We start from the raw sequence: 25,246 nt of genomic DNA, 5'->3' as shown, positions 1-25,246 counted from the left end.
AAGTGCAGTCGCAAAACTATCAAGCGCTATGATGAAACTGGCTCTCATGAAGACCACCACAGGAAAGGAAGACCCAGAGTTACTTCTGCTGCAGAGGATAAGTTCATTAGAGTTACCAGCCTCAGATTGCAGCCAAAATAAATGCGTCGGCGTTCAAGTAAGAGACACATTTCAACGTCAACTGTTCATAGGAGACTGTGTGAATCAGGCCTTCGTGGTTGAATTGCTGTAAAGAAACCAACTAAAGGACACCAATAAGAAGAGACTTGCTTTGGCCAAGAAACACGAGCAATAGACTGACCTTCATGTCTTAAAGTAATGGACTGCCATTTCTCTTTGCTTATTTGAGCTGTTCTTGCCAAATATGTACATCTTTGGTATATCCACCACACCCACTACCTTGTCACAACACAACTGATTGGCTCAAATGCATTATGGAATGAAATTCCACAAATTAACTTAAGGTACACCTGTTAATTGAAATGGATTCCAGGTGACTACCTCATGAAGCTGGTTCACAGAATGCCAAGTGTGCAGAGCTGTCATCAAGGCAAAGGGTGGCTATTTGAAGAATCTCAAATATAACATTTGTTTAACACTTTTTTGGTTACTACACGATTCCATAGGTGCTTTTTCATTGTTTTGATGTCTTCACTATTATTCTACAATGTAGAATATAGTAAAAATAGAGAAAAACCCTTGAATGAGTAGGTGTTTTTAAAACTTTATTCCTTATGATTTATTTTAGACTGTTTTGCCATTTATTATTATTCAATGTGTTTTTATGGGCTATAGCAGTAAAGGCAAAATTTTATATTTCAACAAGTAATTATTTTGATACCTACAGGGGTCCTAAAATTCCAAATCAAATAGCTAAATGATCCATGTCATTACCACCTTAAAACAATTCCATATGTTTTAGTAGAACCCCCCCCACCCAAAGCCTCAGACATTTAGTGGTCAACAACAAATAGCATCCTTGCTTTTGTCTATGTTACTTCTATACATTTTCATCCAGGCAGTGCAGCGGCCACCTACATGGACTCGTCGTCTCTGTAGTGGACCACGGCCCTCGTCTCTCCCTCCTTGCCCTCCTCCTGGAACTTGAAGTACTTCTCAAACACAGAGGCGAAGCAGTTCCTCTTCAGCATGCCCGCCTGGTGGATCACTTCCTCCTTGTTGGCCGGGACCGCATCCAGGTCAAAGATCAGGGACACATTGTAGCCTAGGAGACAGCCAATCACAGCTAAGATCAGCTATTGTTCGATATAATTATTAAAATCGCTAGAAAACTTCTTAGTAAGAGGTTTACTAACTACGACATGGTGTCGATCGTGTGTCAATCTCTGAAGGGAATGGGGGTCAAAACCGGCCTATAGTAAATTACAATAAATACTAATAAAACCCAAACTCTGCATTGACTTTCCAACAAAGTAAACTATTAAGCAAAAAAAATGAACAACGTGTTGGCCTAAATGCAAAGTGTTAGCCCTGGTGCCAACCAAAGACAGCGTATCACCCAGTAAACACTATCTATATGTAACAGTATAACTTTAGTCCGTCCCCTCGCCCCGACGGCGAACCAGGGACCCTCTGCACACATCAACAACAGTTACCCACAAAGCATCGTTACCCATCGCTCCACAAAAGCCGTGGCCCTTGCAGAGCAAGGGGAACCACTACTTCAAGGTCTCAAAGCGAGTGACGTCACCGATTGAAACGCTATTAGCGCGCACCACCGCTAACAATTTCATATCGGTTACATATAGTTTCAATCATGGAGGAGGATGTGGGTGCATGGTGTTATTTTAATTGAATGTGTCTAAACTTCAGGCTGTGGGCAAAACTAAAGCAGGAAAACAAGAAGCAGTTGTTTATTTTTTACATTTGAGTCATTTATAGTGATGGACAACCACATAGTGCATCTCAGTCATAGTTAGCTACTTCATTTAGGAAAAATGTACTATCAGCGAAGTCAGTGGTAGTAATATAAGTCTGGGTGTTGGACCTCCATAAGGGATTGGCTATATGACGCGCTGTCGATAATTCTCTGAGCAGTTGGAGTCATTAACATGGTGACAGTGGTAACTTACATAGGGAGTGGACCGTAGTTACATAATACTTACACGCTTCGGGTGAAACCAGGAAGTTCCCATAGACCCGCTTCAGCAGCTGAAAGGAGGGAGGGATTTGGTGTGTTATTAGGGACAGTAACAGAGATCACAAAAGGCACCGACAGAGTCCGACACCAGCTATGCAACATCAGAGAGCTAGAGTGGACTGGTAGGGGTGGATGTCTCAGTGTAGATAATGGTAAGGGGAGATCATAAGCCTTCCCCTAAAACAGCGGTTACCTGTCAACGTGGAATCACTGGAATGTAGCCCATGTTCTGAACAAAAAAGGCAATAATATGCAAATCCAGCATACAAATGTCAAAACAGAGGAGATTACATAACTTCTATTATAATAAGCTGTACTGCAACTCAGTTTCCTTTACAGTAAAACTGCACCATTGTGACACAGTATTTATGTATTGTGTAAATCTATTATGTAACATGTAAAGTGGAACATTTCTACACGAAAATGTGTTTTGTTGTGGGTTAGTGAAGAAAACTGACAATGTGTACCAACATTGAGTGACTGAAAAGGACAAGGCTTGATTAGCTGAGCATGTTCTCACAAGGCCACTTTGTTTTTGCTGTAGTTAAACTAGCTTTCTAAACCACTACAATGAAGAACGGAGCTGGAAGTAGGAAACAAGGCAATGAAGGCAGACATGGCCGCCTCTCCTTCCAGTTCTCTGCTGCCAATGACTGGAACGAACTACAAAAATCTCTGAAACTGGAAACACTTATCTCCCTCACTAGCTTTAAGCACCAGCTGTCAGAGCAGCTCATAGATTACTGCACCTGTACATAGCCCATCTATAATTTAGCCCAAACAACTACCTCTTTACCTACTGTATTTATTTTGCTCCTTTGCACCCCATTATTTCTATCTCTACTTTGCACCTTCTTCCACTGCAAACCAACCATTCCAGTGTTATTTTTTACTTGCTATATTGTATTTACTTCGCCACCATGGCCTTTTTATATTTTTATTTATTTATATATATATTTTGTTTGCCTTCACCTCCCTTATCTCACCTCACTTGCTCATATTGTATATAGACTTATTTTTCACTGTATTATTGACTGTATGTTTGTTTTACTCCATGTGTAACTATGTGTTGTTGTATGTGTCGAACTGCTTTGCTTTATCTTGGCCAGGTCGCAATTGTAAATGAGAACGTGTTCTCAATTTGCCTACCTGGTTAAATAAAGGTGAAATAAAAAATAAAATAAAATAAAAATTCATGTTCTATGGTCAGGTGACAGGACTGGGACATGATCTGGTTCTTTAAAAACACACCACTGTGCAGCAAGTGATATAGGTGTTCCTTTCCACATGATCTTAAAGTGCTCGACAGGTAAAAGCAATACTGTTAAAACCTATCCAGTCCTTTGATCCAGTAGTGCTCGCAGAGAGTAAGAAAACAAGGAGTGGAAGACTACAGGAAAAGCAGTCATGGTGTTCATTAGGCTACATTTAGCTGTCTCAGTCAGCACTTCCTCCGTATAGGGTGAGTCAGAAACCACTTCCTGTTTCTATAAGAAACCACTGCTGCTGCTTTCTTCCATACATGGTGAGGATGTACAAAGCCCTGACATCCTTCTTTACAGACATTTCTCCTTTTTCACATAAAATGAAACATCTACTCTGACACACATTTTAAACTACAATTGAAGCTATGATGAGTGCCATGGGTTCGTTTTTGTCACGATCGTCGTAATCCTCCTCGTCTGAGGAGGAGCAAGGATCAGACCAATATGCAGCATGGTATGTATCCATATTTATTTGAATACTTCTTTGACACGAACAAAAACAATAAACAAAACGAAACCAACGACGCTACAGTCCTGAACATGTGAACCTATAAAACAAAGAACGCAACGAACAGGAACAAACTATACAAAAACAACAAACGACCGTGAAGCTACAAAACGGAAGTGCAGACACAAGCAGCTAACGTAAAGACATAGACAATCACCCACAAACTACCTAATGACTATGGCTGCCTAAATATGGCTCCCAATCAGAGAGAACTATAGACAGCTGTCTCTAATTGAGAACCAATCTAGGCAACCATAGACATACAAACACCTAGACTGAACACTGCCCCATAAACATACAAAAAACCCTAGACAATACAAAACACATACATCCCCCATGTCACACCCTGACCCAACTAAAATAATAAAGAAAACAAAGATAAGGCCAGGGTGTGACAGTTTTCAAGCATTACATTTTTGTAATTTAGCAGACGCTCTTATACAGAGCAACTTACAGTAGTGAATGCATACATTTTCATGCTTAAAAAAAAATATATATATATATATATATATATATATATATATATATATATATATATATATATATATATATACACACTGCTCAAAAAAAAAGAATATATATGTGACTCGTTTCAGGAAACTGTATGTCGCACGTCACTAATTCACAGGACCGCCATTTGAACGTAAACCTTTTTTTATTTATTTTTTATAAATCAAAATGTATTTTTTTGCAAGAAATGCATTCTGGAAGAATGCCTTAATAACAAACTTGTATGTCATATGTAAAAACAAATAAAGTTGTTAAATTACGAGCCTAGTCGATTTAGTCATGGAAAGATACAGCATCCTTCCTGCTAGCAATGATTGCCTGAGAAAATGAGTGGGCTGGACATGCTGCGAGACGAGTTCGGATTGGTCTGCCATATAGTACGTTTCTGTCTATAATATGAGCGTGTGAGTATGTGTAGGTAATCCTTTTTAATGCTGATAAAAAGAAAAGCTATCAGGTAGTAGAACTGCATAAGTGTTGCTCTCCTTTCTGGAGAACTGAGTTGTGAAATCAGTGGAATTAGAGTCTGATAGCTAAGGAAAAACTTTCGGCATTTGATTGCAAATATGCAGGGGGAGTCCAAAAGTTAAATCTTTGGTTATTTAGTACATAGCCTCACATGTGAATCATTAAATAGATGGGTGGGGCTAAAGCTTAAAAAGGTGCAAATGATGCTGAATGGGTGTAGATAAAGAAGAGCTCTCCAGTAGGTACCAAAAAATTCAAGGGCCATTTCCTCAAAAGTGAGGTTACATGTTTATCAACTTTCAAAGCAGAATTACTTTCCCAATGTTCCTCATCTGTAGTGTATGATATACAATTTTCTAGCGCCGAGTCTCTACCTTGATCCAATGTAAAAAACACAATTTCAAATTTTGCTACATAAGACCAAATCGAGCCGGTCGGTCACATATACTGGTCCCCCGTGGGAATCGAACCCACAACCCTGGCGTTGCAAGCGCCATGCTCTACCAACTGAGCTACACGGGACATTTCTGTAGGTTGAATGAAGGGCAAGGGAGGTACAGATGCTGGTGTGTGTGTGTCACCTCATCAGCTCCGTGCTCCTGCAGCTCCTTGTAGAACTTGAGGGAGATGCTGACCATCAGCTTGGTCTTGTCCCCATCGGGGTTGGAGATGTGGTAGAGGACACCATCGAAATCTACAGTTCAGAGAAAAGCCATCAGTTACGAACAAACACCCACCTGGACAACTCACTCCTGAAAATAGCATAATATTGTTAAAACTGCATGGTACTGCGTGGAAACATTAACCACTAGTCCTTAACTCACCTGCAAATGTCACCTCCACTGCCTCTGGTTTTGTCCTACAAATAGAGAGGATTATATGTCAAATATGTATGAAACTGAATGCATGATAATATAACAAATTCAGACATGTTTTGTTGAGTAGGCTTAACTATAGACAACGCTTAATTTGCTGCCAGTATAATACTATTCTGCAGTAGCAGTTACCATGTTGGCATATTCGTGTAAAACCATTTTGTTTTTCGTGCAACTTGCAATTGTATTTCAAGAAACCACTCCTTGAGGTTTAGAAGTTGTCTATAACTGTAGTTCCTCTCCCCAGAGAGTTGCACTGACAAGACCCAACTTGGGGATGCTGGAATGCGGAAGAGGCCAACAATGCGATGGCTTATATAGTGCTAGCAGCTATCTAGTCTGATTATTCTCTATTCATTTCCTGAAATTGAACGACTCTAGCTAATACAAGGTTAACCCATAACGATACGTTCTCTTTCTCAATTCAAAGCAAACTAGTTAGCTACTATACCATGAACTAGAAAAGCAGATTCCCTTGTATTGCGGTGATTAGCATAGCAGCCAGTGATAGGTATAGTTAGCTAGCTAACAAACACGGCTGGACATATTTTATGTGAAAGCCACCATCATCATAATTGAAAAATTGTCAGTTCATTGGGACAATAAATGAGGGGATGCCGACAAGCACACGTAAGCTAGAGTTCGCTTAGCGTTACCCCCTTATTGGGGCTAGACAGTTATCAGATAGGCTTCCCCTGCCCAGCTAGTCTAGCTAGCCAAAGCTAACCAGTGACAGACACACCCCAGTGTTCCGGGTAAGCGATGTCTCTTGCAGAGGCGCGTGCCACTTTATTCAGTTAAATCAGAATATTACTGTACGTGTCAAATCTATAGTCCCTGTTCTGTCAATTCCACCAGCCGCACATTTTCCATCCATCATTCATTGTCGACCAAATAATACTGGCCCGACATTAAGATACGGCTACTGTTAGCTATTCGGAAGCTAGCAAGCTAGTCTGGAACAATGATTTCTCACCCATTGGATGCGCCGTCAAATTTCAACGTCAGCGTCTCTTCTATAATCCGGTTGTTGATTTCTAGCAGAATCATTGCAGCGGACTGGAAAATACGTTTATATCGAAATATAAAACTTGTTTTAGATCCTTAGGCTTCTTTGTGTCAAATTCTGCAAATGTTTCTTCCCTGACAGACCGCTGTCGGCTCTTCCGCTTATTTCATTCCGGACCCCAAAGCAAGGTTGCTCACAGCACTGCCTGTAAGATTGTGGCTGATATTGGTCTAGATATAAAATGTGCACACTAATTGCTTCAATTTTTATTATAAACTGGGTGGTTCGAGCCCTGAATGCTGTTTGGCTGAAAGCCGTGGTATATCAGACCGTATACAACGATTATAACAAAACATTTATTTTTAATGCTCTAATGACATTGGTAACCAGTTTATAATAGCAATAAGGCACCTCGGTGGTTTGTGGTATATGGCCAATATACCACAGCTAAGGGCTGTATCCAGAAACTCCACGTTGCATCGTGCATAAGAACATCCATATACCACACCTCCTCGGGCCTATTGCTTAAATAACTGCGCACCTTCCTTGTGTGTTTTTGTCAGATAACAAAACACATTTAAATCGTTCATGGTTCCTTGTACTCCTAGTAATAGACAAACCCCACGTTTGTAATGTAGTAGGCTATGTAATGCATATATTAAATATACTGTATATATACAGTATCAGTCAAACGTTTGGAAACACCTACCCATTCAAGGATTTTTCTTTATATTTACTATTTTCTTCATTGTAGAATAATAGTGAAGACATCAACACTATTAAATAACACATATGGAATCATGTAGTAACCAAAAAACTGTTAAACAAATCAAAATATATTTTATATTTGAGATTCTTCAAAGTAGCCACCCTTTGCCTTGATGACAGCTTTACACACTCTCGGCATTATCTCAACCAGGTTTATGAGGTAGTCACCTGGAATGTATTTCAATGAATTTGTGTAATTACTGCGCTTGAGCCAATCAGTTGTGTTGTGACAAGGTAGGGGTGGTATACAGAAGATAGTCCTATTTGGTAAAAGACAAAGTCCATATTATGGCAAGAACAGCTCAAATAAGCAAAGAAAAACGACAGTCCATCATTACTTTAAGACATGAAGGTCAGTCAATGCAAAACATTTCAAGAACTTTGAACATTTCTTCAAGTGCAGTTGCAAAAACCATCAAGCGCTATGATGAAACTAGCTCTCATGAGGGCCGCCACAGGAAAGGAAGATCCCTCTGGTGCAGAGGATAAGTTCATTAGAGGTAACTGCACCTCAGATTGCAGCCCAAATAAATGCTTCACGGAGTTCATGTAACAGACACATCTCAACATCAACTGTTCAGAGGAGACTTCATGAATCAGGCCTTCATGGTCGAATTGCTGCAAAGAATCCACTACTAAAGGACACCAATTAGAAGAGACTTGCTTGGGCCAAGAAACATGAGCACACAGCTCGGACACCCATGCATACCCCACAAGACATGCTACTAGAGGTCTCTTCACAGTCCCCAAGTCCAGAACAGGCTATGGGAGGCGCACAGTACTACATAGAGTCATGACTACATGGAACTCTATTCCACATCAGGTAACTGATGCAAGCAGTATAATCAGATTTAAAAAGCAGGTACAAATACACCTCAAATCAAATCAAAGTTTATTTGTCACGTGCACCGAATACAACAGATACAGTGAAATGCTTACTTATGGAACAACGGTGACTGTGAAAAGACACACATAATGGTACAGACACATGCATACCCACACATTGTGATATTGCTGTATGGTGGTATTGAACATTTTGTGTTGTGGATATGTTGGGGTGTAGAGATGTTATATGATGTACTGTTTTATCTTTAGCTCATTCAGTACAAACATAGTTCACTGTTTTATCTTTTGTTTTATATGTCATGTGGGACCCCAGGAAGAGTAGCTGCTGCCTTGGCAAAAACTAATGGGGATTGTTAATAAATACAAATACACTGTCATCAATTTATTTAGAATTCAAGGCACACTTTACCAGCATGGCTACCACAGCATTCTGCAGCGATATGCCATCCAATCTGGTTTGTGGGACAATAATTTGTTTTTCAACAGGACCAAGACCCAAAACACACCTCCAGGCTGTGTAAGGGCTATTTGACCAAGAAGGAGAGTGATGGAGTGCTGTATAAGAAGACCTGGTCTCCACAATCACCCGACCTCAACCCAATTGAGATGGTTTGGATGAGTTGGACCGGAGAATGATAGAAAAGCAGCCAACAAGTGCTCAGCATATGTGTGAACTCCTTCAAGACTGTTGGAAAAGCATTCCTCATGAAGTTGGTTGTGAGAACGCCAAGAGTGAGCAAAGCTGTCACCAAGGCAAAGGGTGGCTACGTTGAAGAATCTAAAATATTGTAATTAACACGAGGGGAGACAGTGAGATGGTTTCAAGCGCAGAAGGTGTTTATTGCAAAATACCACAGGAGGAGGCAGGTAGCTGTTTCCAGGGGTAGGCAGAAGGTCATACACAGGGGGGTCCAAAAGGGAAACAGTACAGGCAGGGAAAAGGCTAGTAACGTAGTCCGGGAGATCAGGCAATAGGTAGATAACAGGAAATCCAATAAAGTACAGGCAGGGAATAGGCATAAACTATCATACACAGGAGGCGTAACTCACAGGCCACAGCGCACTCTGAAAGCCATGTGTCACAAAACAAACAATACCTCACAGTGATGGGGTGCAAAAAACTGAACTAAATAGTGTGTGATAATGACATTCAGGTGTGTGAAAAGGTGATTAGAATTCAGGTGATTGGGATCTGGAGTGTGAGCTGGAAAGTGAGCTGCATTCAGGGGATCTACTTGTTTGAGGGTGTGAGTTGGAAGCAGACATTACAAATATAAAATGTATTTTGATTTGTTTAACACTTATGGTTACTACATGATTCCATATGTGTTATTTCATAGTTTTGATGTCTTCACTATTATTCTACATTGTAGAAAATATAAAAAATAAAGAAAAACCCTTGAATGAGTAGATGTGTCCAAACTTTTGACTGGTGCTGTATACAGTATTTAAAACTAATGCATGCTATATGTAGGCTTATACAAATTAATGCAACTTCATGTGTTCATATGGTTGATTTGAAAATACAGCAATCCGAGCAGCATGGCCTAGCTAGAATGAGGAGGCATGTGTAGCCAATACTACCCCCGCGTTAAACATGATTTTATGGGCAAGGATCTTCTGATGGTACAGTGCGCCGCAATTGTTGCAACCCCTATTACTAGCCTGTTAAACCTCTCTTTTGTATCGTCCGAGATCCCTAAAGTTTGGAAAGCTGCCGCGGTCATCCCCCTCTTCAAAGAGGGAGACACTCTAGACCCAAACTGTTACAGACCTATATCTATCATACGCTGCTTTTCTAAAGTCTTCGAAAGCCAAGTTAAACTTCTTATGGCTGCAGGGGTAGTATTGAGTAGCTTGGATGAAAGGTGCCCAGAGTTAACGGCCTGCTCCTCAGTCCCAGTTGCTAATATATGCATATTATTATTAGTATTGGATAGAAAACACTCTGACGTTTCTAAAACTGTTTGAATGATGTCTGTGAGTATAACAGAACTCATATGGCAGGCAAAAACCTGAGAAGAAATCCAAACAGGAAGTGGGATTTCGGAGGTTGGTCGATTTTCAACCCAGCCCCTATTGAATACACAGTGGGATATGGATCTGTTTGCACCTCCTACGGCTTCCACTAGATGACAACAGTCTCAACAGTCTTTAGAACCTGAATGAGGCTTCTACTGTGATGTGGAGTCGGATGGGAGCTGTTTGAGTCAGTGGTCTGGCAGAGAGCCAGGTCCTGGTCATGCGCATTTCACATGATAGTGACCTGCGTTCCATTGCTTCTCTACAGACTAAGGAATTCTCCGGTTGGAACGTTATTGAATATTTATGATAACAACATCCTAAAGACTGATTCTATACTTAGTTTGACAAGTTTCTTCGACCTGTAATATAACTGTTTGAAGTTTTTGTCTGACGTTCGGCTGGACCTGCATGAGCGTTTGGATTTGTGTACTAAACGCGCTAACAAAAGTAGCTACTTGGACATAAATAATGGACATTATCGAACAAAACAAACAGTTATTGTGGAACTAGGATTCCTGGGAGTGCATTCTGATGAAGGTCATCAATAGTAAGGGAATATTTATAATATAATTTCTGATTTCTGTTGACTCCAACATGGCGGAAATTTTTTATATTCTTTCTGAGCGCCGTCTCAGATTACTGCATGGTTTGCTTTTTCTGTAAAGTCTTTCATCGAAGTTTATGATGAGTATTTATGTTATTTGGCTCTCTGCAATTTCTCTGGATATTTTGGAGGCATTTCTGAACACGGCGCCAATGTACACTGAGGTTTTTGGATATAAATTTTAACTTTATCGAACAAAACATATATGTATTGTGTAACATGAAGTCCTATGAGGGTCATCTGATGAAGATCATCAAAGGTTAGTGATTCATTTTATCTCTTTGTGACTCATGTCTATGGCTGAAAAATTGCTGTGTTTTTCTGTGATTTTGCGGTGACCTAACATAATCGTTTGTGGTGCTTTCGCTGTAAAGCCTATTTGAAATCGGACACTTTGGTGGGATTAACAACAAAATTACCTTTAAAATGGTATAAGATACATGTATGTTTGAGGAATTTTAATTATGAGATTTCTGTTGTTTGAATTTGGCGCCCTGCACTTTCACTGGCTGTTGTCATATCATCCCGTTAACAGGATTACAGCCATAAGAAGTTTTAACAAACAGATCACCGACCATTTCGAATCCCACCGTACCTTTTCCGCTATGCAGTCTGGTTTCCGAGCGGGTCATGGGTGCACCTCAGCCACGCTCAAGGTCCTAAACGATATCATAACCGCCATCGATAAAAGACAATACTGTGCAGCCGTCTTCATCGACCTGGCCAAGGCTTTCGACTCTGTCAATCAATTCTTATCGGCAGACTCAACAGCCTTGGTTTCTCAAATGACTGCCTCGCCTGGTTCACCAACTACTTCTCGGATAGAGTGTGTCAAATCAGAGGGTCAAATCAGAGGGCCTGTTGTCCAGACCTCTGGCAGTCTCTATGGGGGTGCCACAGGGTTCAATTCTCAGGCCGAATCTTTTCTCTGTATACATCAATGATGTCGCTCTTGCTGCTGGTGATTCTCTGATCCACCTCTACACATACAACACCATTTTGTATACTTCTGGCCCTTCTTTGGACACTGTCACATTCGTCTGATGAAGAAGGAGTGGACCAAAGCGCAGCGTTGTACGTGTTCATGATAATTTATTAAACTGAACACTGAAAAAAAAATAACAAAGAGAAAAACGAACAGTTCTGTAAGGTAACTACAACTAAACAGAAAACAAATACCCACAAACACAGGTGGGAAAAAGGCTACCTAAGTATGATTCTCAATCAGAGACAACGATAGACAGCTGCCTCTGATTGAGAACCACACCCGGCCAAACCCAAAGAAATAGAAAACATAGAAATAAAGAAACTAGAATGCCCACCCTAGTCACACCCTGGCCTAACCAAAATAGAGAATAAAAGCCTCTCTATGGCCAGGGCGTGACAGACACTGTGTTAATAAACCTCTAGATGAGCTTCAATGCCATACAACACTCCTTCCGTGGCCTCCAACTGCTCTTAAAGGCAAGCAAAACTAAATGCATGCTCTTCAACCAATCGCCCGCACCCGCCCGCCCATCCAGCATCACTACTCTGGACGGTTCTGACTTAGAATATGTAGACAACTACAAATAACTAGGTGTCTGGTTAGACTGTAAACTCTCCTTCCAGACTCACATTAGGCATCTCCAATCCAAAATTAAATCTAGAATCAGCTTCCTATTTTGCAACAAAGCATCCTTCACTCATGCTGCCAAACATACCCTCGTAAAACTGACTATCCTACCGATCATTGACTTCTGCGATGTCATTTACAAAATAGCCTCCAACTCTCTACTCAGCAAATTGGATGTAGTCTATCACAGTGCCATCCGTTTTGTCACCAAAGCCCCATATACTACCCACCACTGTGACCTGTACGCTCTCGTTGGCTGGCCCTCGCTTCATATTCGTCGCCAAACCCACTGGCTCCAGGTCATATATAAGTCTTTGCTAGGTAAAGCCCCGCCTTATTTCAGCTCACTGGTCACCATAGCAGCACCCGCCCGTAGCACGTGCTCCAGCAGGTATATTTCACTGGTCATCCCCAAAGCCAACTCCTCTTTGGCCGCCTTTCCTTCCAGTTCTCTACTGCCAATGACTGGAACCAATTGCAAACATTACTGAAGCTGGAGTCTTATATCTCCCTCACTAACTTTAAGCATCAGCTGTCAGAGCAGCTTACCGATCATTGCACCTATACACATCTGTAAATTGCCCACCCAACTACCTCATCCCCACATTATTATTATTTTTTGCTCCTTTGCACCCCAGTATCTCTACTTGCACATTCATTTTCAGCACATCTGTCACTCCAGTGTTTAATTGCTAAATTGTAATTATTTCGCCACTATGGCCTATATATTGCCTTACCTCCCTAATCTTATTACATTTGCACACACTGTATATAGATTTTTCTATTGTGTTATTGACTGTACGTTTGTTTATCCCATGTGTAACTCTTTGTTGTTTGTGTCACACTGCTTTACTTTATCTTGGCCAGGGCGCAGTTGTAAGTGAGAACTTGTTCTCAACTGGCCTACCTGGTTAAATAAAGGTGAAACAAACAGTTCCATTAAATGATGCTTCCCATCAGATCATAACTATAAATATGTGCCTGCCAGATACTGCTGTGACACCTTGTTGTCCTCTCTCTATGTGCACATCCCTGCAGCCGACCCACTATCCGGAAATGCCTTGTCTAGATATTTGTAAGATTTGGAAGTCCGGTTTCAGAATACAGTCATCCGAACAACCTTATTGTTCAGCTGATTCCCTCATAAATATCTTACTGACAAGTCATATTGTCATGCCCTGACCAAAAGAGAAGCTTTTCTATTCTCTATTTTGGTTAGGTCGGGGTGTTCCTATCTAGGTGTTTTTGTTTTTCTATGTTGGCCTGGTATGGTTCCCAATCAGAGGCAGCTGTTTATTGTTGTCTCTGATTGGGGATCATATTTAGGCAGCCTTTTCCCACTGTTTTTTGGGGGGGGATCTTGTTTATGTGTAGTTGCCTGTGAGCACTGCAATTGCTTCACGTTTCGTTACTCTTTATTGTTTTTTTGTGAGTTTCATCTAATAAACATGTGGAACTCTACGCACACTGCGCCTTGGTCCATTTATTTCAACGATCGTGACTGAAGATCCCACCACAACAGGACCAAGCAGCGTGCCCAGGAGGAGCAGACATCTTGGATGTGGGAGGATATATTGGATGGGAAGGGATCCTGGACGTGGGAGGAAATCCTGGCCGGAAAGGATTGCCTTCCATGGGAGCAGACGGAAGCAGCGCAGGGAGGACAGCGACGATGCCGGGGTTCGCGGCCACAAGGAGAGCCCAAAAGACAGCCCAATTTTTTTTTGGGGGGGTGGGGCACACGGGGTGGTCGGCGGTGTGAACCAGAGACAACCTGGGAGGAGATAGAGAGGTGGTTGGTCGACCCAAGGAGAGTACCAGAGCCTGCCTGGGAGTCGATGGAACAGTGCGAGGAGGGATACCGAAGAATGGAGTTGGCGAGGAGTTTGCGGCAACGCAGGCGTTTGGAGGAGCGTGTCACCAGTCCGGTGCAATCTGTGCCAGTCCCACGCATGAGGCCTCCAGTGCGCCTCCCTAGTCCGGTACGTCTTGTATCGGACTGGGGACACGCCCTGAAGTGCGTGTCCCCAGTCCGGTACATCCTGTGCCTGCTCCCCGCACTCGCCCTGAAGTGCGTGTCACCAGTCCGGTGCCACCTGTACCGGCCCCACGCATCAGGCCTCCAGTGCGCCTCCCCAGTCCGGTATATCCTGTGCCTGCTCCTCGCGCTCGCCCTGAGGTACGTGTCACCAGTCCGGTGCCACCTGTACCGCCCCCACGCATCAGGCCTCCTGTGCGTCTCCCCAGCCCGGTACGTCCTGTGCCGGCTCCACGCACCCAGCCTCCAGCGCTTCTCCCCAGCCTGGTACGCCCTGTGCCAGCTCCACGCACCAGGCCTCCAGCGACGGTCTGCAGTCTAGAGCCTTCAGCAAAGGTCTGCAGTCCAGAGCCTCCAGCGACGGTTCGCAGTCCAGAGCCTCCAGCGACGGTTCCCAGTCCGGAGCCTCCAGTGACGGATCCATGGCCCGGAGCCTCCAGTGATGATCCATGGCCCGGAGCCTCCAGTGATGATCCATGGCCTGGAGCCTCCTGCGAGGGTTCCCAGTCCGGAGCCTCCTGCGAGGGTTCCCAGTCTGGAGCCTCCAGCGAGGGTTCCTAGTCCGGAGCCTCCAGCGAGGGTTCCTAGTCCGGAGCCTCCAGCGAGGGTTCCCAGTCCGGAGCCTCCAGCGAGGGTTCCTAGTCCGGAACCTCCTGAGACGGTCCACAGTCCGGAACCTCCTGAGACGGTCCACAGTCCGGAACCTCCTGAGATGGTCCACTGTCCGGAACCTCCTGCGACGGTCCACAGTCCGGAACCTCCTGAGACGGTCCACTGTCCGGAGCCTCCTGCGACGGTCCACGGTCTAGAACCTGCAGCTCCATGGCAGGAGCCTCCCTTTGAGCCGGTACCCAGTCCGGGTACGGTGTCCAGTCCAGCTCCATGGCTGGATCCTTCCTATGCACCGGTGCCAAGTCCAGGAACGGCGTCCAGTCCCGCTCCAGGGCAAGAGCTTTCCTCTGCGCCAGTGCCCAGTCCAGGCACGGCGTCCAGTCCCGCTCCAAGGCCGGAGCCTTCCTCTGCGCCAGTGCCCAGTCCAGGCACGGCGTCCAGTCCCGCTCCAGGGCCGGAGCTTTCCTCTGCACCTGTGCCAAGTCCAGGAACGGCGTCCAGTCCCGCTCCAGGGCCGGAGCTTTCCTCTGCGCCGGTGCCCAGTCCAGGCACAGTGTCCAGTCCCGCTCCAAGGCCGGAGCCTTCCTCTTCGCCGGTGCCCAGTCCAGGCACAGCGGCCAACTCAGCTCCATGGGCGGAGCCTTCCTCAGCGCCGGTGCACAGTCCGGGTTCGGCGTTCTACCCGGCTCTATGGCCAGACCCGTGGTCTGGGCGGGGGCAAAGACCCGCACCGGAGCCGCCACCGACGCTAGTCACCCCCCCTACCCTCCCCAGTTGGTTTCAGGTTTTGTGGCCGGAGTCAGCACCTTTGTGTGTGTGTGTGTGTGTGTGTGTGTGTGTGTGTGTGTGGGGGGGGGGGGGGTTACTGTCACGCCCTGGTCAAAAGAGAGCCTTTTCTATTCTCTATTTTGGTTAGGTCGGGGTGTGACTAGGGGGGGTGTTCCTATCTAGGTGTTTTTGCTTTTCTATGTTGGCCTGGTATGGTTCCCAATCAGAGGCAGCTGTTTATCGTTGTCTCTGATTGGGGATCATATTTAGGCAGCCTTTTTCCACTGGGTTTTTGTGGGATCTTGTTTGTGTGTAGTTGCGTTCTGCACTGCATGTAGCTTCACGTTCGGTTGTAGTTTATTGTTTTGTTTCGTGTTCATCAAATGAAATGATGTATGCTTACCATGCTGCACCTTGGTCTGATTCTTCCGTCAACGGACATGACACATATACTTGCTATCATTTTAAGTAAGCATATAAAACAGCAATCCCGTCTCAATCAACTCACGACTAACTCAATCCCCTATAACTCAATCCACATCTGCATTGCTTGCTGTTTGGGGTTTTAGGCTGTGTTTCTGTCTAGCATCATCTGCTGATGTAAAAAGGGCTTCATAAATACATTTGATTGATTGATAATATAGACTGAGTGTAATGGTTATGTTTAATGAGGAGACACAAAGTTTTATTTCAAGTAAATAATTACATGACATTATTTCCTACCTAACAGAACAGTATTGAAATTGGATTCTTGGGTGTGGGCTATGGAGCCAATCATTTTCCTTCCCCATCTATCTCCCCTCATCTCCCCTCCCTCAAGTCCTCTCTGTTGGGCAGACCAGAGGAATCTCAATTCAAGTAGGGACAGGTCTACCGCTCAAGAAGGTGAGAAGGAATGTAAAATGAGGCCCAAGAAAGTGAAAAACAGTAAACAAAAGTCCATCTTCACTTAAATCCATTGCAGGTAAGGAAAACCACAGGGTCCACTCAGAATGTTTATCAATCAATCAATGAAATGTATTTATAAAGCCCTTTTTACATCATCCGATGTCACAAAGTGCTATAGAGAAACCCAGCCTAAACCCCAAACAGCAAGCAATGCAGATGTAGAAGAACGGTGACTAGGAAAAACTCCCTAGAAAGGCAGGAACCTAGGAAGAAACCTAAAGAGCAACCAGGCTCTCAGGGGTGGCCAGTCCTCTTCTGGCTGTGCCGGGTGGAGATTATAACAGTACATGGCCAAGGTGTTCAAACATTCATAGATGACGAGCAGGGTTAAATAATAATCATAGTGGTTGTAGAGGGTGCAACATGTCAGCACATCAGGAGTAAATGTCAGTTGGCTTTTCATAGCCGAGCATTCTGAGTTTGAGACAGCAGGTGCTGTAGAGAGAGAGAGAGAGTTCAAAAACAGCAGGTCCGGGACAAGGTAGCACGTCCAGTGAACAGGTCATGGTTCCATAAAAGGCAGGCAGCACAGTTGAAACTGGAGCAGCAGCACAGCCAGGTGGACTGGGGACAGCAAGATGTCATCATGCCAGGTAGTCCTGAGGCATGGTCCTAGGGCTCAGGTCCTCTGAGAGAGAGAAAGAAAGAAAGAGAGAGAGAATTAGAGAGAGCATACTTAAATTCACACAGGACACCGGATAAGACAGGAGAAATACTCCAGATATAACAGACTGACCCTAGCCCCCGACACATAAACTACTGCAGCATAAATACTGGAGGCTAAGACAGGAGGGGTCGGGAGACACTGTGGCCCCATTCGATGATACCCCTAGACAGGGCCAAACAGGCAGGATATAACCCGACCCACTTTGCCAAAGCACAGCCCCCACACCACTAGAGGGATATCTTCAACCAGCAACTTACCATCCTGAGACAAGGCCGAGTATAGCCCACAAAGATCTCTGCCACAGCACAACCCAAGGGGGGGGGGGGGCGCCAACCCAGACTGGAAGACTACGTCAGTGACTCAACCCACTCAAGTGACGCACCCCTCCTAGGGACTGCATGGAAGAGCACCAGTAAGCCAGTGACTCAGCCCCTGTAATAGGGTTAGAGGCAGAGAATCCCAGTGGAGAGAGGGGAACCGGCCAGGCAGAGACAGCAAGGGCGGTTTGTTGCTCCAGTGCCTTTCCGTTCACCTTCACACTCCTGGGCCAGACTACACTCAATCATAGGACCTACTGAAGAGATGAGTCTTCAATAAAGACTTAAAGGTTGAGACAGAGTCTGCGTCTCTCACATGGGTAGGCAGACCATTCCATAAAAATGGAGCTCTATAGGAGAAAGCCCTGCCTCCAACTGTTTGCTTAGAAATTTTAAGGACAATTAGGAGGCCTGCGTCTTGTGACCGTAGCGTACGTGTAGGTATGTACGGCAGGACCAAATCGGAAAGATAGGTTGGAGCAAGCCCATGTAATGCTTTGTAGGTTAGCAGTAAAACCTTGAAATCAGCCCTTGCCTTAACAGGAAGCCAGTGTAGGGAGGCTAGCACTGGAGTAATATGATACATTTTTTTGGTTCTAGTCAGGATTCTAGCAGCTGTATTTAGCACTAACTGAAGTTTATTTAGTGCTTTTTCCAGGTAGCCGGAAAGAAGACCATTGCAGTAGTCTAACCTAGAAGTGACAAAAGCATGGTTTAATTTTTCAGCATTATTTTTGGACAGAAAATTTCAGATTTTTGCAATGCTACGTAGATGGAAAAAAGCTGTCCTTGAAACAGTCTTGATATGTTCGTCAAAAGAGAGATCAGGGTCCAGAGTAACGCAGAGGTCCTTCACCACTAAAGGGGTATCTGCAAACCACCAACTTACTACCCTGAGACAAGGCTGAGTATAGCCCACGAACATCTTCTCCACGGCACGAACCCGAGGGGGGCGCCAACCCGGACAGGAAGATCAAGTCAGTGACTCAACCCACTCAAGAGACGCACCCCACTAGGGCATGGAATGGAAGATCACTAATAAGTCAGTAACTCAGCCCCTGTAATAGGGTCAGAGGCAGAGAATCCCAGTGGAGAGAGGGGAACCGGCCAGGGTTTACAATCTTTTGTAGGTGTTAACTGCTTTCAGTTCCCTTTATTCTCCTGGTTATGGGTTAGATAACATATACATCGTCCTTGGATTAGGGCATATGTGTTATTTATTAGTATGTTTCCCAATTTCGATCTTGTCTCATTGCTGCAACTCCCCAACATGCTCGGGAGAGGCTGATGTGTCCTCTGAAACATGACCGCGCTCCTTAACACCCGCCAGCTTAACCCGGAAGCCAGCTGCACCAATGTGTCGGAGGAAACACTGTTCAACTGGGGACCGGGGTCAGCCTGCAGGTACCCGGCCCACCACAAGGAGTCGCTAGGGCACGATTAGCCAAGTACTGCCCCACCGGCCAAACCCTCCCCTCACCCGGACGAAGCTGGGCCAGTTGTCCGACTCCCGGACGGTTGTGGCACAGCCAGGGAATGAACCCGGTTCTGTGGTAACGCCTCTAGCCCCGCTATGCAGTGCCTTAGACCGCTGCACCACGTGCCTATGTGTTTTAGCACTGTAGGGGAAAGAGACCCATTACCCCGTATAGACCCATTACCTCCTAGATTGGTAGGCTACACTTCAAGAAGCTTCTGACCACTTTTGCATGAGAGTATCCAAGTCAGAGACTGTGGAGAATTCCTCTCAAGCAGTAGCTGTCTGTCAAACATGCATATTTAAACAGCCTCTATTTTGGGATAGCCACCTATCAAACAGGTCAGTTTATTTTTGTTCTCAAAACAATTCTTTGCTGCTATATTGTCCATTGATAATGGATTCCTTGAGCAACTGAGACAGACAGGGCATTAGTGTTACGCAGAGCAGACTCAGACAAGGGGACTGGGATGAAGTAACCAAGGTATTTATTGAAACACAGGGGGAAGTTGGAGTGCCCGCCAGGGGAAGTTCGGGCGGGTTGAAGGAAACCATGTGCGGAGGCTGAGGCTGGAGGGAGAGGGGTTAGGACAGGGTAGGCAGGTCCGGAGGGGAATCCAAGGGAGTAGTAGAGTGGGGAATCCAGGACAGTGTAGCAAGATGACGAGACGTGGAACTGGAGACAGGGACCAGAGTCAGAGCGGGCAGAACTGTAGCGGAGAGGAAAACGGCATCAGGCAAGGAAACCAGGCACAACAGGATCTAATCGTAACAAACGGCTAGAAGCATAGACTGACTGAGCAGAGATTACAATCTGGCAGTGTGGAAGTGGCAGGACTGAGGATTTGTAGAGGTCTTGATTATGGAACAGGTTGCAGCGGGTGGGGATCTGCTCTGACTCCAGCACACCTGTCTCTGCCCACACAATCACACACACAGGGAGAGAGGGAGAGGGAGAGGGAGAGGGAGAGGGAGAGGGAGAGGGAGAGGGAGAGGGAGAGGGAGAGAGTACTGGGGGAGTGGGGGCAGGTTAGGGAGACACAGGATGAGCAGTAGAGGTGTATCTTATTGTTCACAAAGGTATAATATTCATTGTTAATAATGGTGGACATGGTACTTTGGTTAACGTTTTGGGCTAGTGGCCTTTCTCAAGACAAGATGTATACATAATGAATGATTCCTCTCTAGGACCTCTTGGGGGAGCACCTCATTGACTGTAAAAATTGTGTGTTTGTGTGTGTGTGTATTTGACAAATAGGAAGATGATGGGGTGACAACATGGGCTGGCCAGAAACATACATCACAATGTACTCAGGGCAGTGCCCTCTCAGATAGTGAAACTCATAGAATGCTTTGTAGAGTAAAGGGGAAAAGAGGCAGTGCAGAACACTCTAGGCAAAGTTCTCTTGGTAACTGACTATGTTTCTCAACAACTAGGGAGTTGTATTTTAAACAAGATACACAGTATCCCCAAGATCATGGCATGTATTTTATCAATGCATTGAAGATATATTGTTGTCGCAAATGTGTTTGTTGACCATTGATATCTGAAATATTCTTGTCTACTTTTTTTGTGTGAGTTCATTGCTTGAGAACAAAATATTTCCACATTCTAAGAAGCTTTACACCTGACGGGCCTGAGGAGCATAATGTTGTAAGGTACCCAGCCATCTTACCCCACTTCCTTCCCTGTACAAAGAGTTTACAACACTGATCAAAGACCCCAGTGTCTTCTGCAATATGACAGTAATTGACGTGCATGCAATTTGAGCATATCACGTAAGTGACACTTAGTGGACAGGACCTAGACATGGTGTATTGTAGGTCACAGGGATGTTAATGACAGACATGTAGACCCTCTCATCCCACGGCAGCTCTACCCAAGATTACCATTGTTCTCTGACACCTTAAGAATAGATATCACTTACTGACAAACTCAATGTTTTGTTTATTTGTGATCGTTTGTGTGTTTGTGTGTGTGTGAATGCACACATTTATTGCTACTTTGTGGCTGGGGGGAATTTTCTCTATACAGGTGGTAGTTCGCAGCCCCAGGTACTTGTTTAGGAAGTAGTTGAAATGTTCTCTGGTGAATATTTTGTTTGGTTATATCAGGGATCAAGGTAAGACCCACGTGCAGACTGTGTGAAGTAACAATGTTTCATGTAACAGGGGCAGGCAAACGACAGGTCAAGGCAGGCAGGGGTCGATAATCATTAGTAGGAGCAAAGGGACAGGCAGAGTTCAGTAATCCAGAGAGGGGCAAAGGTACAGGTCGGCAGGCAGGCTCAGGGACAGGCAGACTGGTCAGGCAGGCGGGCTCGGAGTCAGGACAGGCAAGGGTCAAAACCAGGAGGGGGAGAAAAGAGAAACTGGAAAAAGCAGGAGCTGAGACACAAAAATCTGGCACAGACAGACAGAAAACCCAGGTATAAAGGGGTGGAGACAAGCACAAGGACAGCTGAAACAGATCAGGGCGTGACATGTTAGGCCAAGCCGAGAAGCTATGGATCATAGCCGGGGTGATACTGGACTAACGTGTGTGTAACTATTAGGCCCATTGGTGCTCATCTTAAAGTGGTACTCCAGTCTACTTTTAATCTCATTTAACACCTGATTTACTTAAAAGGCACACCTCAATAGATGGTCCAGGCATGTCACATGTCATGAGGATGGCATAACACATTCTCATCAGACCAACTCCTTGAAGTTTGCAGCCTATAAAACACTATTTTGCTCAAAGCATATGTTTGTACCCTTTAGTGTGTGTATTTGACTGTATTTATACTTGGGATATTGCTTTAAAAACAGTAAAAGTTCAAAAATCACTGGAGGATGTCTTTAAGTGAAGATGTCTCAAAGACAAGAGCATCAGAAGTTAAAGGCTAGTCTTTCTCTGTCTGTCTGTATCTTACCGTAATATATTTAGTAACGTGCTCTCAGATCCACCAACAGCTGACAGAAAAAGTAACTAGCAAAAAAGTTCCAAACTGCTGTCAAACTTCTCTTTTGATAATTAAAACGTGGAGTGTATGACTTTCAGTTCTAATCATTAAGGAGGCAGAATTTGAGGCTGACAAATGACGCACGTGCAGTGACACAATATTGGTCACTGAACAGGATATCTTGACACTTCCATCCCAGCTGTGATGTCTTTAAAACAGTGGCAATTCCCTCTTCATTATCATAGAGCTGGATGCAAAAATGACAGGTGAGAACCTATATAGTTTGTAGAATACTCATGAAATCCGGATGGAGGGATGGATTTGGGTGGATGGATAGATGGGTGGATAGATGGATGGATGGATGGGTGGGTCGATGGGTTTGGGTGGATGGGTTTGGGTGGATGGATGGATGGGTTTGGGTGGGTTTGGATGGGTTTGGGTGGATGGATGGATGGATGGGTTTGAGTGGGTGGATGGATGGGTTTGGGTGGATAGATGGATGAATGGATGGGTGGGTGGGTGGGTGGGTGGGTGGGTGGGTGGGTGGGTGGGTAGATGGATGGATGGATGGATGGGTGGATGGATGGGTGGATGAGTTTGGGTGGATGTTTGGATGGGTTTGGGTGGATGGAAGGGTTTGGGTGGATGGAGGATGGGGTTGGGTGGATGGATGGATGGATGGGTTTGAGTGGGTGGATGGATGGGTAGGTGGGTGGGTGGATGATTGGATGGGTTTAGGTGGATGGATGGGTTCGGATGGATGGATGGGTTTGAGTGGATGGGTGAGTGGATGGATTTGGTAGATGATAGATGGGTTGGGATGGGATGGATGGATTGGTTTGACTGGATGGATGGGTGGATGGGTTTGGGTGGGTGGATGGATGGATGAGTTTGGGTGGATGCATGGATGGGTTTGGGTGGATTGATGGATGAGTTTGGGTGGGTTGATGGATGAGTTTGGGCGGATGGATGGATGAGTGTTGGTGGATGGATGGGTTTGGGTGGATGGATGAGTTTGGGTGAATGGATGGGTTTGGGTGGATGAAGGGATGGGTTTGGATGAGTTTGGGTGGATTGAAAGATAAGTTTGAGAGGATGGATGAATGAGTTTGGGTGGATGGATTGATGGGTTTGGGTGGATGGATGTATGAGTTTGGGTGGATGGATGGGTTTGGGTGGATGGATGGGTTTGGGTGGATGGATGGATGGGTGGGTGGATGGGTTTGGGTGGGTGGATGGATGAATGAATGGATGAAGGGATGGGTTTGGGTGGATGGATGGGTTTGGATGATGGAGGGTTTTGGGTGGATGGATGGATGAGTTTGGTTGGATGAAGGGATGGTTTGGGTGGATGTATGGGTTTGGGTGGATGATGGATGATGGATGGGTTTGGACAGATGAAGGGATAGGTTTGAATGGATGGATAGATGGGTTTGGGTGGATGGATGGGTTTGGATGATGGAGGGTTTTGGGTGGATGGATGGATGAGTTTGGTTGGATGAAGGGATGGTTTGGGTGGATGTATGGGTTTGGGTGGATGATGGATGATGGATGGGTTTGGACAGATGAAGGGATAGGTTTGAATGGATGGATAGATGGGTTTGAGTGGGTGGATGGATAGGTTTGGGTGGATGGGTTTTGGTGGATCGATTGATGAATGGATGGATGAGTGGGTCGATGGATGGGTTTGAGTGGATGGGTGAGTGGATGGGTTTGGTAGATGATAGATGGGTTGGGATGGATGGATGGATTGGTTTGATTGGATGGATGGGTGGATGGGTTTGGGTGGGTGGATGGATGGGTTTGGGTTTGGGTGGGTGGATGGATGGATGGGTTTGGGTTTGGGTGGATGGATGGATGAGTTTGGGTGGATGCATGGATGGGTTTGGGTGGATTGATGGATGAGTTCGGGTGGGTTGATGGATGAGTTTGGGCGGATGGATGGATGAGTGTGGGTGGATGGATGGATGGGTTTGGGTGGATGGATGGATGGATGGGTTTGAGTGGGTGGATTAATGGATGAAGGGATGGGTGGGTTTCGGTGGATGGATGGATGAGTTTGGGTGGATTGAAAGATAAGTTTGAGAGGATGGATGAATGAGTTTGGGTGGATGGATTGATGGGTTTGGGTGGATGGATGTATGAGTTTGGGTGGATGGATGGGTTTGGGTGGATGTATGGATGGGTGGGTGGATGGGTTTGGGTGGATGGATGAATTTGGGTAGATAGATGGATGAATTTGGGTGGGTGGATGGATGGCTTGGGTGGATTGATGGGTGGATGGGTTTGGGTGGATTGATGGGTTTGTGTGGATGGAAGGGTTTGAGTGGGTGTGCGGGTGGATGCGTTTTGGTGGATCGATTGATGGATAGATGGATGGGTGGGTGGGTGAGTGGATGGATGGGTTTGGTAGATGATGGATTGGTTTGGATGGATGGGTTTGAGTCGATGGATCGGTGGATGGATTTGGGTGGGTGGAAACGTGGAGTGTATGAAAACGTGGAGTGTATGACTTTCAGTTCTAATCATTAAGGAGGCAGAATTTGAGGCTGACAGGCTGACAAATGACGCACGTGCAGTGACACAATATTGGTCACTAAACAGGATATCTTGACACTTCCATCCCAGCTGTGATGTCTTTAAAACAGTGGCAATTCCCTCTTCATTATCATAGAGCTGGATGCAAAAATGACAGGTGAGAACCTATATAGTTTGTAGAATACTCATGAAATTCGGATGGAGGGATGGATTTGGGTGGATGGATAGATGGGTGGATAGATGGATGGATGGATGGGTGGGTCGATGGGTTTGGGTGGATGG

At 45.0% G+C, this 25,246-nt stretch overlaps 1 protein-coding gene and 1 pseudogene across 1 annotated transcript in view; one reads left to right on the top strand and one right to left on the bottom strand.

The window, feature by feature from the left end:
* LOC129859897 (actin-related protein 2/3 complex subunit 2-B) overlaps positions 1-7,015 on the bottom strand; it is a 14,914-nt gene extending 7,899 nt beyond the window's left edge. The window contains exons 1-5 of the mRNA XM_055930118.1: positions 6,764-7,015; positions 5,737-5,771; positions 5,494-5,606; positions 2,127-2,172; positions 1,039-1,225 (exon numbers count right to left, since the gene is read on the bottom strand). Of these exons, the coding sequence (XP_055786093.1) occupies positions 1,039-1,225; positions 2,127-2,172; positions 5,494-5,606; positions 5,737-5,771; positions 6,764-6,837 (455 nt within the window). The 5' untranslated portion in view covers positions 6,838-7,015. The remainder of the gene's footprint in view (positions 1-1,038; positions 1,226-2,126; positions 2,173-5,493; positions 5,607-5,736; positions 5,772-6,763) is intronic.
* LOC129859896 (C-X-C chemokine receptor type 2-like) overlaps positions 3,658-25,246 on the top strand; it is a 27,129-nt pseudogene continuing 5,540 nt past the window's right edge.

The sequence above is a fragment of the Salvelinus fontinalis genome, chromosome 7 (assembly GCF_029448725.1).
Source record: "Salvelinus fontinalis isolate EN_2023a chromosome 7, ASM2944872v1, whole genome shotgun sequence".
In the NCBI taxonomy this organism is placed as follows: Eukaryota; Metazoa; Chordata; class Actinopteri; order Salmoniformes; family Salmonidae; genus Salvelinus; species Salvelinus fontinalis.
This window is presented reverse-complemented; position numbering and strand designations above follow the sequence as displayed.